The 16,549-nt window shown below is 40.2% G+C and overlaps 1 protein-coding gene across 2 annotated transcripts in view; it reads right to left on the bottom strand.

Moving 5' to 3' along the window:
• Positions 1–16,549, bottom strand: part of SHB (SH2 domain containing adaptor protein B) — a 295,008-nt gene that overhangs the window by 69,737 nt on the left and 208,722 nt on the right. The window contains exons 4-6 of one of the 2 annotated variants that reach the window (XM_077475281.1): positions 10,175–10,343; positions 8,820–8,939; positions 6,066–6,878 (exon numbers count right to left, since the gene is read on the bottom strand). In XM_077475281.1, coding sequence (XP_077331407.1) covers positions 6,863–6,878; positions 8,820–8,939; positions 10,175–10,343 — 305 coding nt within the window. In that variant the 3' untranslated portion in view covers positions 6,066–6,862. Of the gene's footprint in view, positions 1–6,065; positions 6,879–8,819; positions 8,940–10,174; positions 10,344–16,549 lie in introns of those variants that run through there. The other variant, XM_077475280.1, reaches the window with a different exon arrangement.

Raw genomic sequence — 16,549 nt, 5'->3', positions numbered from 1 at the left:
CCCTAGAGCTCCAGTGAGGTGTCTGTATGCCGAAAGCGAAGGGGGAATAATAACCCTGTAGTCACACCCTGTTATAATGAGAGGTTTGACGAATTGATGGACTAATACTAATATCTTCCCAAAGACGCAAACTTCATATATTAGCAGCAAACTTCAAAGGGACTGTGCTATCTAGGCAATTCCTTCTCTGCGAATACCAATGTAATTTGGTATCACTATGACCTTAAAATAAATCCAGAGAGATCAAAAACAATTGGTCTATGCCAGAGGGATTAACCCTTTTGAACTTGGTTTGGAATTTTTGCAGATAACAGCAGGTAACAGGATGATCGGCCGCTATGGTCGATCATCCTATTAAGGTCCTACAAAGGCTCCAGAACTAGCCACGATAGTGGTGAAACATGTAGAGGCAACCATTCTTTTGTAATGTAACCGCTGAGCTGTAGTATGCTCTTTTTTATACATACAAAATTGTTTTTATTAACTGCTTGCCACCCGCCCACCGTCATATGATGGCGGAGCGGTGCAGCTCTTGTTCTGGACCGCCGTCATATGGCGGTGGCCCAGACTGGCCACCCCTGCGCCCCCGGGGGGGGTGCGCAGTGTGGCGATCCCGATCTGTGGAAAGAGCTGAGTCCTCGGCTCTTTAAACATGTGAGCGGCTGTGTCCAATCACAGCCGGTCACATGTAAACAAGGAAGTGCCGGTAATCGGCGCTCCTTGCCTCACACTGACAGAGTGTGTGGCGAGGAGAGGCGATCAGCAGCATCTCCTCACAGGGGAACATTTAGGAATATAATCAGTGCAATGCCCAGATTATAATAGTAAAAAAAAGTGCCCACCAATGCCAACGATCAGTGCCCACCAGTGGCAGCAAGCAGTGCCCACCCATTAGCGATGCCAGTCAATGCTGGCAATCAATGCCACCTATCAGTGCTGCCCATCAATGCCCATTACTGCAGTCAATCAATGCCCATCAGTGTCACCCATCAGTGCCACCCATCAATGCCCAGTGTCCAACAGTACCGCCTATCCGTGCCAATCAGTGCCGCCTATTAGTGCCCACTAATGCCACCTATTAGTGCCCACCAATGCCGCCTAACAGTGCCCACCAGTGCCGCCTAACAGTGCCGCCTAACAGTGCCCATCAGTGCCGGCTAACAGTGGTCATCAGTGCCGCATATCAGTGCCACCTGTCAGTGCCCATAAGTGCGGCATATTAGTGCCTCCTCATCAGTGCCACCTAATTAGTGCAAGTAAGTGCCACCTCATCAATGCCCACCAGTTCAGCCTATCAGTGCCCATCAGTGCTGCCTCATCAGCGCACATCATTGAAGGCGAAAAATTACTTAGTTACAAAATTTACTGACAGGAAAAAAGTGAAAAACATTCTTTTTTTTCAAAATGTTTTATTTTTTTTGTCAAATATAAAAAACCCAGCAGTGATTAAATACCACCAAAAGAAAGCTCTATTTGTGTGAAGAAAATTATAAAAAATGTGTTTGGGTACAGTGTAGCATGACCGCGCAATTGTCATTCAAAGTGTGACAGTGCTGAAAGCTGAAAAATGGCTTTGGCAGAAAGGGGGTGTAAGTGCCCTGTAAGCAAGTGGTTAAATATGTTTGCTTAATAAAATGTATCTATTTTTGTAATATCAATTCTTATTGATTGTTTACACCTTTAAACAAGAATTGTGCGTTGGTAATTTTTGAATCAACGTGTGTACATTCAGCCTGCCCATCCATGGTTCGAATCTCAATCAGTCCCTGCTGAACTGGCGGAAATTTGAATCATCTATGCCAGGCTTAGGCGAGAAGCTAAAAATCCTGGCAATGTATATATATCAGACTTTGGAAATTTTTTTATTTTTCTTAACAATAGAGTCACCTGCACAGTTTATTTTTTGGCACAGTTGGGTCTTGGTTTTGTCTGTTTCCTCAACCCCTAGAGTGCAATATATTTAACAAGGACAGGGCATGTGCCATATTTTGTTTACGTACAATGTAATCAAAATCCCACCTAATGAAACAATCACAAAACCTTTGTACCTTGCAGAGCGCCTCCTCCAGATGTATCAAGCGTGATATTTTAAAGCTGCTGGAGTGAACCCAGCTTAGTGCACTAAAGATTGCTAATAAACAATGTAACATTCACGCCCTCCGTTTATTTATTTCTGAAGTGCAGGCATTACCACCGTGAGCCTGATTAGAAATATTGTAAAACGTTCTACATTTCTGCCCAATAACCACCTTTTGTAAGCATTAGAACACATGCATTCACTTTTCTGGGGAACAAATGAAACTCCAGTTTGAATAGAATTTGAATATTGGGTAAAATTATAAGATTACATTTAGCTTCTTGAGTTTTGAACTTGCACAAGAGGATTGAAGATCATCAGCAACAGCTCAGGACTGTAAAAAAATGTAAAAAAAATGCTAGGGCTGTAGATTTTTTTGGTAGAAAACTACTTTCTACCTAGCAATTTTTTTTGTGAACACGGTGTATGGAGCACGAGCAGTGCAGGGTACACTCCTGGGATCTGTAAGATGCCAAGAGTGGAGCCGGGTTTTAGCACAATGTGCAGATGTACAATTATCGGTGGCCTTCCAAAGGCTGAAATAAGAAGATGCCAGTTCAGAAGACGTTCTGTAGAAGATGGTGGAGGGCAAACTAGGAGGTTCTCGCACAATATGGCAAAAGCCTTCCTCACCTCAGCTAGCAAGTTTCATTATGTTTTAATTCAACCACGACACTACCTGTCTGGAGTTTGCATGTTTCGCCCGGGTACTCCGGTTTCCTCCCACACTCCAAAGACATACTTGTAGGTTAATTGGCTTCTGTCTAAATTGGCCCTAGTATATGAATGTGAGTTAGGGACCTTAGATTGTAAGCTCCTTGAGGGTAGGGACCGATGTGAATTTGAAAGAATATGTAAAGTGCTGCGTAAACTAACAGCACTATATAAGTACCTGAAATAAATAAATAATTCATGCAGCTAAAAAAATCCCCAAAAAATCCCATTTACCACATTTCTATTTACACACGCACATTTGCCTGATCAGCTGTAAAAACTGTTTCAAATCATGATCTGCAGCTTCAGGTCCCATTTAGTAAGTAATATTAACAATCCCAACAGATAATAAAATCGTAGTATTTCCAGCAACCTTGCCTAGGCTTTAGTTTGTATTCCGTTAGAAGAAAGTGGCTATTACTGGCAAACTGTCAAAACCATACTTCTTGTACAATACGAACTTTCCTGTCATTCAGCCTAACAATGTGCGCTTGCCACTTCACTTTCTCCTCCTGACCCAGGAAAATAAATAATAAAATCAGTAAAAGGGAATTTTTGAAAAAAAATGTCGTCTTCTTACAGTTGAGGTCATTTAAATGTTACATTAGTTGAGCTGCCAGCTTTATGAATGCAGTCAAACTACATATATTAATATTTTACCTAAAGGCAATTTAACGCACAAGTTAAATTACAGAATTATGTAAGTGAAGATTCGCATAGCTCAGAAAATAGTGCACGTCGTACAAGTGTCAAGAATACCCAATTTAAAGACCGTGAGAAGCTTTTACAAGATATATGTTGAAATAAATATCAGGGACTCCTTTGCATTGTTGTCTGCAGCTATAGTCCACCCTTGGCTGCCCTAGGTAAACGGTTTTCTACAAGCTATAAAAGTCACTACTCACTACCAATGATCAATTACTAATGTTTAAAGCTGGCAAAATACGTGGCAATCTTCAGTCAATTTCAATTACTATCAGGAATCACACATAATATTGCAAGTGATCACCATAAACGAAGCAATCGACCACCCACAAATGTAATCAAGTAATATCAAAACTGGGCAATACATGCCAGTTTCAATATAGTTTATCGAAAAATAGAATTGAAAAAAGAAAATAAACAAAAAAACAACAATCTCATCAAAAGAGATCAGATTCTTCTGCCAGGCCTCGACCAGGTCAATTTTGATTCCATCTCCTATTAAAGCTAGGTCCACGCTACTGCGATCTGAAATTGATTTGATTTGATTTTCAGTGCAATTATGTAGTGCAACATGGATGTGGTTCGCCAAAATTGCGCTACCATCGCACCAAAGTAGTACAGCAATCTTTTCCAAAATTGCATCATGATGAGTTGCATTGATGTGAATGTGATTACCATGGTCATGTGATTCTGTGCGACTCAAGCGGCATCTGAAATCGCAGCAGTTGACCAGAGCCTAAAACCGCAATTTGTAAGATTGTGTCATGATTTCAACAAAAAAGGTAGTAAAAATCAGATCACTATAAATTTGCCATGTGTATAACCATTTAAAGCTGACCTTCATAAATTGAAGATCCACTGCATCTACAGCCCTCCAACTCCTAAATACAAATAGCAAAAAAAAAAAGTATTAGAAAAAAAAAAAAAAAAAGGCATAGGTGACACCACCAAGCCAAAGCTGGATGCAAGAAAGTGAACGCCGAACTATTGCATGGAAGGTCCACTTTTAGAGTTCACAGACAGTTAATTAGCATTTATTTTTTACATTTTTTTTAAACAAAATTTTTATCATTTAGATTTTTTAAGCCGTCACCAAGAAGAGGAAGGCATGTCTCGAAATAGTCGTGTCATTTTTGAAGCTTACGGTACATTTAAATTAGTTTTAAACCATCACATATACCCGGTGAAGTTACTAAGTTGTACCTGTTTATCAGCAGCCTACTCTACACTACGTTCATTCAAAGTGCTGAATATATAAAGCTTGTCCGAGTTCAGAAAAAGGTCCGGAAAGCTGAAGTTACACTCTGAAGAGCTCAGTGAGGAGAGCTGAGAGCCAATTAGAGGGAAGGGACAATGTCCCCCTTCACACAGCACACAGAGCTGAGACAATCAAGCACAGGTTGTGTGCTGGGGATCCCTCCATCACTTTTTTTCTCTTGGCATCAGGAAAACTTGTCAGAAGTAACTCATGCTGACAGCAGAAGGAAGGAGATAGTAGACAGAAATGACACTAATGCCCTGTACACACGATATGATTTTCCGACAATAAAATCCATGGGATTTTTTTCCCGACGGATGTTGGCTCAAACTTGTCTTGCATACACACGGTCACACAAAGTTGGTCAAAAATTCCGAACGTCAATAATGTGGTGACGCACAACATGTACGACGAGCCAAGAAAAATAAAGTTCAATAGCCAGTTCTGCCCTTCTGCTTGATTTTGAGCATGTGTGTCACTTTGTGCGTCAGAATTGTGTACACGCGATCAGAATTTCCGACAACAGATTTTGTTGTCGGAAAATTTGAAAACCAGATGTTAAATTTTGTGCGACGGAAATTCCTATGGAAAATATGCGATGGAGCCTACATACGGTCGGAATTTGCGACAACAAGGCCCTATCACACATTTTCCATTGGAAAATCCTATCGTGTACAGGGCATTAGTGCTCTGGATTGAGACAAATACACACTATATAGAGGGATATGCTTAATTCCTATTTCAGGTCTGAGGTTTACAATCACGTTAATCTTTCTACCCACTGCAGAATATATCCAAACAAGGGAGAAGGATTCCAAAAAGTTTAACGATTGCAAGAAAATCTGAATCTTGAATGAACTGATGCTTTATCTTTGAATACCTTTCACATGGGCGCCTCCGTGAAGCGGGATCCACTTGCTCAGCGGGGAATCACTCTGCTGATCCTTGCTGGGCAGGTGGATGACAGGTCTGTGACTGCTCTGCTATGCAAAGCAGACACGGACACAGCCCACTCTTATCTACAGGGCAATGGGATGGAAATTAGCCTCTTGTCCATTTCCATCAGATCCTCCAGATGGATGGGGAATAGATCATTCATCTGTCTGATTTTGATGGACAGGACTGGATAGCAATGGGTGTCAACGGACATGTGTTTGCTGACAAACTCAGGCGGACCTGATCAGATCGCCCGTGTGAAAGGGGCCTAAGAAGTTCAAGGGAGAAAATACCAAAATACACATTATATGGAAAACGTCTTGACCTCAATTATATTTCCAAAAAAATAGTTTTATTCAAAGTACAAAAAGTACAAACAACAATAGCAGGTTATAAGTAGTAACACAGCATAAAAGAAAGAAAGCATCTCAACACAAATATCAAGTTGTTTCAATATACTTTACAATCTGGAAATCTACAAATATGAATTTAACAAACTTAAGCCCACTGGGAGGTTTCGCACAAGAAGTGCTCTTTAAACTTGGTAAGGGATAATTCAAGGGATTTGTCAGCTAAATTAAGAGGTCACACCGCAGTTGAACTACAACACATAAGGGAGCAATGCAATTAACCTGGGCCTCACTTCTAATCCAGGTGTCAGGACTAAATCCTGTGAGTTATTACAGCAGATAAAAGATCAGCTGCTTTATTTGGCTACACTAATTAAAACATTTACAATGCGACCTATAAAAGGCGATTGCTTGACGCAAGGTCTCAGAGCAGTTTGTGATGTCATTTCATTGGAATTTGGAGAATTATTACAGAGCAAAAAAAAAATCATAACATGGGATTGAGTTTATGTGCTGCGTACATTTGCTTAGTCTTCTTTTTCTTCCACAATAACCTGTTGCTGAAGCTCGACAGACAGAACACGATATATCTCTCTGCAGTGCATAAACATAACGTGAATATACCAGTCATTATTTTACCTGCTGGTGCATGCCAGTGAGCACACAGCGGCACAGCGGATAGTATGCCAAAGCTGCACATACACAGCAGGACACAACTGAACAGCTCATTGCTGCTTGTTTTCATCATAACATACATTTCCCTTGAAGCCCCTTGTATTTCCTTGAAAGAGATGTTGAAGGATTTTGTACACAACATCAAGTTCAACCACAAAAGTCACTGTCAAACAGAGCAAAAGGGAACAAGTATCAGCACTGAGAGAGGATGGAGAAACCTGGACCTTAGTTATAACAGTTAATGTTTGAGGAAATCACTTCATACAAACATGTAGATGCAAAACAGACATACAGTGCCTTGATACTCCTTGAAATTTTCCACATTTTGGCATGTTACAACCAAAAACGTAAATGTATTTTATTTGGATTTTATGCGATAGACCAACACAAAGTGGCACATAATTGTGAAATTTTAAAAAGAAAAAGAAAATCCTCTGGGTCCTTTAAACCTTGTAACTTCAGGGATGTGGGTCAGCGCAGCCTCCTTGTGACAATTAGCACCTTCTTTAAATAATCTCATAATTGTGAAGTGGAAGGAAAACAATAAATGGTTCGCAATTTTTTTCCAAATAAATATGTGAAAAGTGTGACTTGCATTTGTATTCAGCCCCCCTGAGTCAATACTTTGTAGAACCACTTTTCACTGCAATTACAGCTGCAAGTCTTTTTGGGGATGTCTCTACCAGCTTTGCACATCTAAAGAGTGACATTTTGCCCATTCTTTGAAAAATAGCTCACGCTTGTTGCACCACCATGTTTCACAATGGGGATTGTGTGTTCAGGGTGATATGCAGTGTTAGTTTTCCTCCACAACCAGCGTTATTCTTTTAGGCCAAAAAGTTCAATCTTGGTTTCATCTGACCAGAGAACCTTCTTCCACATGTTTGCTGTGTTCCCCACATAGCTTCACGCAAACTGCAAAAGAGACTTCTTATGGCTCTCTTTCAATAGTTTTCTTCTTGCCACGCTTCCATAAAGGCCAGATGGAGTGCAAGACTAATAGTACTGTGGACATATTCTCCTAGATGAGCTGTGGATCTCTGGAGGTCCTCCAGAGTTATGGGCCTCTTGGCTGCTTCGCTGATTAATGCTCTCCTGCCCGGCCTGCAAGTTTAGGTGGACAGCCATGTCTTAGAAGGTTTGCAGTTGTGCCATACTCTTTCCATTTTTGGAGGATGAATTGAACAGCGCTTTGGGAGAGGTTCAAAGCTTGGGATATTTTTTTATAACCTTACCTTGCTTTAAACTTCTCCACAACTTTATCCCCGATCTGTCTGGTGTGTTCATTGGCCTTCATTATGCTGTTTGTTTGCTAAGGTTCTCCAACAAACCTCCGAGGGCTTCACAGAACAGCTGTATTTATACTGAGATTAAATTACACACAAGTGGACTCTATTTACTAATTAGGTGACTTCTGAAGACAATTGGTTCTATTAGATTTTAGTTAGGGGTATCAGAGTAAAGGGGGCTGAAATATTTATTTGTAAAAAAATTTGAAAACAATTCATCATTTTCCTTCCACTTCACAATTATGTGCCACTTTGTATTGGTCTATCACATAAAATCCCAATAAAATACATTTACATTGTTGGTTGTAACATGACAAAAGGAGGAAACTTTCAAGCGATATGAATACTTTTTCAAGGCACGATAATTAAAAAAAATATTTAAAGTAAATATATATAAAAACTTTTTTTGCAAAGTAATGAAAGCAAATAAGATAAGGTTTGGGTGGAGGTAAAGCACTCAAAAAATAAATAAATAAAATAACGCAAAAAAATAAAATAAAATAAAAGATGAACAGTGCATCTTCTGAGCAGCATTCATTACGGCAGGGGTATATACAAATTACAAATACGCATCATAGCTGGGAACTTGCTAGATTCTGTGATATGTGGGCACCTGCCCCAATTTCACAACCAGCCCCTTATTACAGATACACTAACATTACAAATGCTTTCACTGCAGTGGATGTTTTAAGTGTACTTTTTGAGACCAGGTTTTTGATTAATAGATACATATATAGATAGACAGAGACACATACACATTGTACTCTCTATGTATTTACTCACTAAAGAGAACATGCTCAATAACAGTGACTTACTTTAGTGATAAAGAATAGTCATGTTTGCTTGTCTGGCTGTTTCGCACAAGGTAACTGCATTCTTTGCACAACCTCAGTAAGTTCTCTGCATCTGTCCGGCTGATTGCTCCATGATACCATCTGAAATTAAAAGAACATCTCATTATTTCACTGTTACATAGTTAGTAAGGTTGAATAAGGACACCAGTCCATCCAGTTCATCCTGAGTGAGTGTCTACAACTGTCCCTATCCTTGTACATTGCACACTCTCATTGGTCCTTGCCCTCAAGGAGCCCACAATCCAAGGTCCCCATTCATATATTAGGGACAATTTTGGACAGAAGCCAATTAACCTACCTGCATGTCTTTGGAGTGTGGGAGGAAACCGGAGTACGCGGAGGAAACCCACGCAGGCACAAGGAGAACATGCAAACTCCAGGCAGGTAGTGTCATGGTTGGAATTTGAACCAGTGACCCTTTTTACTGCTAGGCGAGAGTGCTAACCACTACACCACTGTGCCGCCCAGTGGCACTGTTAGTGATAGATGCACAACTGTGTATAATCAGAAAACATGACAACTGTTTAAAATGCTATTATTAAAGGGTTAACCCCCGTTAAAACTGTATTTCTATTTTTGGGCAAGTACAGGAAAACTGAAATACCCCTAACATTATCTCTTGCCAACTGTCTGTAAATTCCAGACATTTTGTGAACTCCATGATTTTTACGTCTGTCCATGAATGTCCATCATGGACATGCAGAGTGCTATGTTGCAGTAGGGTGAACGAAGACTAACTTTAGTTAATTATAAAAAGAAAAAAAAACAGGGACATTAGTTTCATTAATTGAGAAGTGCCCCTTGCACGGTCTCAAATTTAAATCTTCACCCCCCCCCCCCCTCCCACCGGGATAACCTTCTGAATGCTACAGTACAGCTTTCATGAATGAAGGAGGGATAGGATTGTGACGGTTGGGCACAACTGGCACTCTTGAGGCAAACCTATGACATTTCCAATAGCTGCAAATTGGCGCCAAAGGGGCATGGGAGGGGCAAAGGATTATAATTTTCAGTTTAAGAATATAACTAAATTTAGGCTTTAATGCCTTATTCGGATGGGCACCATCTGAATAAAAGGTGCGGGCACCTGCACTGCAAGGGCATTTGTTTTGGACAGGCAACGGAAACCTGCAGTAGTAGCTGCACAGCCCCAAGCGCTGTCTGCTGGAGTGTGCTGGAGCTGGCTGGAGAAGACCCCTGCCAGCATTCAAACAAACTCTATTTATTTATGGATAGGATTATCCTTCACATACTGCAACAATAATCAAGTTTGGAACCTTCATCAGTGAATATTATCACTTAATACTAAAACCCACATTTGTTTCTCCAGTGCAACATTTGGATCCACTCTCTCGCCCAAGATACCACAAAGTTCAGGGCTGCCGTGTTTGATCGGTTTGAAGCCCCCTCCAGGAGCTCTCAGCTGTCTGCGTCTGTCACTGCTTGGAGATGGCGATAACTGCCTCTCGCTGCCATTGAACTGCGCTGTAGAAAAGGAACAAATGAATAATAATAAAAAAATGATTAGTAGTGTCAACAAATGACAGCAGGAACGCAGTTTCAAGTATCTGCATACACTCTCTCTGTGTAGCGAGATTCATTTCTTTAGCATGTATATAGCACAGTTGTAATCTTTTAATAAAATACATTTTAAATATGACTTTCACATTTTTACCATATTACAGTTTGAAGATTCAACTAGGGAAACCTATAACTTGCTGGAGAGTGTTTAGCCTGGGAGAGGGAGCTGTACTATAGGAAAAACAACATTAATAATTAGAGGTCAACCGATATGGGTTTTTCTCTGGCCGATGCCAATGCTGATATTTAGAAATTGCGGTGGCTGATGGCCGATATATGATGCCGATTTTTTTTTGGGCCGATATGTTAGGCCGATTTTTTTTCTTTTTTTTTTCCCCCTTCATCTCATAAAATCTAACAGGCTGGATTCACACCTATGCATTTTTAGTCCTTTTTGCATTTTGCAGATTTGTACTACAGTCCATTCACCATGGTTTCCTATGGAACACGTTCTGTTGTGCAAATCTGCAAAATGCACTAAAAATGCATAGGTGTGAATCCAGCCTTAAACCCCTTTCACACTGGGGCGTTTTTCAGGCGCATTTGGGCTAAAAAATAGCGCCTGTAAAGTGCCTGCAAAATGGCTTCCCTGCAGTCTCAGTGTGAAAGCCCGAGTGCTTTCACACTGAGGATACGCGCTGGCAGGACTGCGTTGGCACTCCTGCAAGCAGCATCTTTGGAGCGGTGTATACCGCTCCTTCACCAGTCCTGCCCATTGAAATGAATGGGCACCGCTGCCAAAGCACCTCCAAAGTGATTCGGCAGTGTCGCTTCAGGGGCGCATTTAACCCCTTCCTCGGCTGCTTTTTTTGTGTAAGCGCAGTGGTGATGCACAGGTGTGAGGGCGAAAGTGTGTATTATTGTTTTTAATCAAAACTTTTGTACAAAAAAAAAGGAGGCTCAGCCAGGGGCACCCTTGAGGGACCCCAGAAGAGGAGGATCTGGGCCACTCTGTGCAAGACCAACTGCACAGAAAGGTAAGTATGACATGCTTGTTTAAAAAAAAAAAAAAAAAAAAAAGAACCTTTACATATCCTTTAAGCTAAATGTCACTCATTTCCCTTGTGGGAAACCAAAATCCATAAAAATTTCAGGATAGGGTTGGGAAGATAAAAACTTTGGTTGTGCAAAGTTTCAAGTCTATTGATTAACCACTTCAGCCCTGGAAGTATTTGCCCCCTTAATGATCAGGCTATATTTTGCGATACGGCACTACAACCCTTTAACTGACAATTGCGTGGTTGTGCGACGTTGTACCCAAACAAAATTGGCCTCCCATAGCTTGCTATGGGGAACTCGAGCCGAGCCGCAGCTTTGTGTCCATTTAGACATGGAGCCATGGTTCGGCCCCGCCACCTTTCTCTCCTGATTGGCTACCTGACTTTGATTGACAGCAGCAGGAGTCAATGGCGCCAATGCTGTGTCACCAGGAAAATTACAATTGAATAGAGAAGGATAATATAGAGTTATTCAGTGCTAATTAGAGAAAAGTAAAGGATTAATAAGGGGTTCAACAGAGGAACATTTAAATAGAAAAATATATATATATTTTTTTTACTTGTCAAGGTTGCTTTAACTCTCTTCACCTGAAAATCGAAGTTCATCACTTTTATCTGTAGATGCCAAAACACAGAAAGTTACAACTGATACCTTTCAATGTAACTTTCTGTGAGGTGGTTGTTGAGAAACATTGCCAGGCTGCTTCTTTTTTTGACAGCTCCTGCTGAATTGTTGGGTACTGAGACAGGGAAGGGTCCCAGCAGCACAGCGGAAGGACTGGATGTACTAGACATTCCCAGTGTACACTGATGAAATGTTTTTGGACATGTCTAGTGCGCCCAAAGTCTGCAACTGGTTAAGAATTGTAAAAAAAAAAAAAAAAAAAAAAAAAAAAAGATTAAAGATTAAAAATGATCCGTTCAGGCCCGCCTGTCAGTTTTTCAGGCGGACCTGAACGGATGCTCCATAGAGCTTTATGGAGCATCGGATGTCAGCGGTGACAAATCCGCTGACATCCGACCCGCTCCAATCCGAAAAAGTGTGACGGAGGAAAAAGCTATTTTTCCATCCGTCATCGGATCGGATTGGGCGACGACGGACACTGCGGTCCGTCGTCATCCGATCTCCCATAGGAGAGAGCGGTGCTGTGATAGGTCTGTCCCTGTGCAGTGTGCAGAGACAGACCTGTCATCTTCCTGCTCAGCGGAGATCGCTCTGGCGATCCCCGCTGAGCAAGCGGATATCCACAGGGTGAATCAGCACTGATCCGCCCTGTGTGAAAGGACCCTAAATGTCAATAACTTTTGGGGTCCACCAAATGACCTGACATTTTTTAGAATATGTTGGCATAGATAGAGTCTTCTTTTGTTAATTTTAAGGGAAATTAGTTAACACCTAAGCTCTTTTTTGTACGTTAAGCCACATTAAGCTCCCCAAAAAACAAGCTTAATCTCCCTAGCTTGCCTTGTAAGAGACCAAAACCCATGAAACTTCTTGAGTAGGTTTGGGAAGTTGAGAACCTAGGCTGTGCAAAGTTTGATTGAGGTTTAGGAACATTATGGTACATTAAGCTGTTCACATTAAATGTTTTTAGCATTATAAAATATAGCTTAATGAGAATAACTTTTGGTGTGATTTACCAAATGAGCTGAAATTTTAAGAATATGTTGGCATAGATAGTCTTCTATTGTGTGAAGTTTGGGGGAAATTGGTTAACATTTAAGTTTTTTTCTGTATGTTAAGCCACATTAAGCTTCCCAAAAAACAAGTTTAACAAGCCTAGTTTGTCTTATGGAACACCGAAATGCATGAAACTTATTATTACTTTGCACATTAAATGTTTTAGTATGTCCCCCACAATTTTCTGATATTTGTAAAAAATTTTGAAAACCATTTATTATTTTCCTTCCACTTCACAATTATTGTTGGTCTATCCCATAAAATCCCAATGAAATACATAAGTTTTTGGTTGTAACATGACAAAATGTGAAAAATGTCAAGGGGTATGAATACTTTTTCAAGGCACTGTATATACTATATTGCCAAAAGTATTGGCACACCTGCCTTTACATGAACTGTAAGGGCATCCCAGGCTTAGTCTGTAGGGTTTAATATTGAGTTGGCCCACCCTTTGCAGCTATAACAGCTTTAACTTTTCTGGGAAGACTGTCCACAAGGTTTAGGAGTGTGTCTATGGGAATGTTTGACCATTTTTTAGAAGCGCATTTGGGAGGTCAGGCACGAATGTTGGCCCGAAAAAGCCCGGTTCGCAGTCTTTGCTCTAATTCATTCCAAAAGTGTTCTATTGGGTTGAGGGAAGTTTCTCCATACCAAACTTGTTCATCCATGTCTTTGTGGACCTTGCTTTGTGCACTGGTGCGCAGTCATGTTGGAACAAGAAGGGGCCATTCCCAAAATGTTCCCACAAAGTTGGGAGCATGAAATTGTCCAAAAAGGCTTGGTATGCTGACACCTTAAGTTCCCTTCACTGGAATTAAAGTGTGAAGCCCAACCGCTAAAAAACAACCTCACATCATAATCCCCCCTCCACCAAATGATTTGGATCAGTGCACAAATCAAGGTCCCTAAAGACATGGATGAGTGAGTTTGGGGTGGAGGAACTTGACTGGCCTGCACAGAGTTCTGACCTCAACTCGACAGAACACCTTTGGAATGAATTAAAGCAGAGACTGCGAGCCAGGCCTTCTTGTCCATCACAAATGTGCTTCTGGACAAATAGTCAAACATCCCCATAGACACACTCCTAAACATTGTGGACAACCTTCCCAGAAGAGTTGAAGCGGTTATAGCTGCAAAGGGTGGGTCAACCTAATATTGGACCCTACGTACTAATAAGACTGGGATGCCATTAAAGTTCATGTGCGTGTAAAGGCAGGCATCTCAATACTTTTGGCAATATAGTGTACTGTGTTGTGTGGGGCCCGTTTGCAGCGCAATTTCAACCCCCCTCCAGTGCAACTTCATTCAGGTGTGATTCAGGTGCGAATTGTTAAAGTGTAGGTCGTTGGAAATCACACCTGAACTGGGCTGAGAAATGTGCTAGACTCTTTTTGAAAATAAGATTTTAAAGAGTCACATATCATTTTAAGTGTTATACACTTTAAAAAAGTGAAAGTGAACTAAATCGTACTGGACTCTTGAAGGTATTGTTTTAGTATCTGAGGATTTGCACAAGTACAAGTTCTCGTGCAAATGCTTAGTATCGGTGCAATGCTAGTAACTGTATGCCCTCATGTTTTGAAGCTCTGTGAAAACTGTTGGCACTATATAAATCTTGTATAATAATAATAATAACAATAATATTCCATCAATAAAAAAGGATTTTACACTATATGAGGTTCCTTTTTAGGTTGCCAGTGCCTAGATGGAGGAGCATGTGAAGCTAGAGTCCGGAAAGAGAAGGGGTTGTGGGGAACCGGTTGCACAGAAGAGAAGCATGCCAGGGATCAGGTATATACAGTAAGTGTGCTTTATACTTGTACCCTGCGCAAAAATGAGAAGTTAACTCCCGAAATGTAGGAGGAGACCCACTGAAAAGGTATTTTTTCCCTTTTTCCATCATTTCATGTCAGAATTTAACTTCAATTAATATTTTACTTCAGTTTAAGGCTTGCTTCAAAAAATTTAATGAACATAGGCTGCAGTTTGACACTCATGTGTACTCTACTCTCCATTGTCAGTGTCCCAATAAAAAAAATCTGTCTGTCCCCCATCACTGCCAACACCAAATAAACACTGATTTGGCTTATTTTTTACCAACGAAATATAGCAGCATCATTTTTGGTCAAAATTTATCAAGAGAAATTACTTATTTGCAATATTTTATAATGCATTTTTTTGAAAAATGTTGGTCTTTTTTTATTTGTAGAGTAAAAAATAAACCCCAGTGGTGATTAAATAACACCAAAAAAAAGCTCCATTTGTGTGAAAAAAAAAATTATAAAAAATGTATTTGGGTACAGTCTTACACGACTGCGCAATTCTCATTCAAAGTGTGGCAGCACTGAAAGCTGAAAATTGGTCTGGGAAGGAAAGGGGTGAAAGTGCCCAGTATAAGTGGTTAAAAACCAATTTGCTATTAAAAAAAAAAAAGCCCCTAATTGAAAATAGTTAATGTATATGACTTGATATAATTGAAGCCCAAAGTGATACTGGATTAGAAAGTTACATCTATCGTGCACATACTAATGTCACATCCCATATGGAGAAAAAAGGCATACCCTCAAGGTCACAAACAATCAGAATGCTTATTAGAACAGAAATCCTGTTTACTAATCAGACATGACATAGATAATTAACAACTCATTCACAATGTTGAAAAGTATTCTAACAGTGTTTAATCTATTCTTTTTTTTTTATGCCAAGGGTCACCCCCCTAGGCGTTCTTATATAGCAACACAGACAATTAGATATATAAACTAAAGACATATATGCTCGTAGGCCTATTTGATCTGATGAAAAGATGCACAGTATACAGTATTTGTAAATGTAAAAAAAAAGAAAAAAAATTGCATAACAGAAAAAGTGCGTCAACAGGAAAAGGTATATTTCCCCATATTGTTGAATGCGTCCTTTGGGAACAAGACCCTTTTCCCATATTCACAGAGTTTGTCATGCCCAAATAAACTGAATTAGTCACGCACAGCCTTGTTAAACTACACACAGACATAACACAAGGACAACTTGGCAGGATTTATACCTGCTCTGCCTCTCACAGTCACTAATAGACAGACATAAACCTCTTTCATGGGACATTGGGAGAAAAGAAACATAACATTTGAAGCCTGTAGTCGTATTGAATTGCAAAATGTGTTCTTCAGTGTGTTTTCTTTATTTATAGGGTTGTGAAAGCATTCGGAGTTTCAAAAAGAAAGAACTAGCAGTTAAAGTTATTTAAATATTAAATCCTCCTGTTTTAAAATTGAACTCCAGGCAAGCAGTTGTATACACAGTTAAAAATCTATATTTGTGAATTATTTAGTTACGCTGGCAATTTTGTGTTCCAGACACAGCTGTAAGACAGCACATTCAGATCCTTTACTTCCATTGCAGCAAAGCTTGGTCTAGAACACACCCCCTGGCCTGTTGAT

The sequence above is a fragment of the Lithobates pipiens genome, unplaced genomic scaffold, assembly GCF_037356315.1.
Source record: "Lithobates pipiens isolate NorthernLeopardFrog02 unplaced genomic scaffold, aLitPip1_a1.2 Scaffold_13, whole genome shotgun sequence".
Taxonomy (NCBI): Eukaryota; Metazoa; Chordata; class Amphibia; order Anura; family Ranidae; genus Lithobates; species Lithobates pipiens.
The sequence above is the reverse complement of the archived record's forward strand: the minus strand, read 5'-3'. Positions and strand labels throughout refer to the sequence as shown.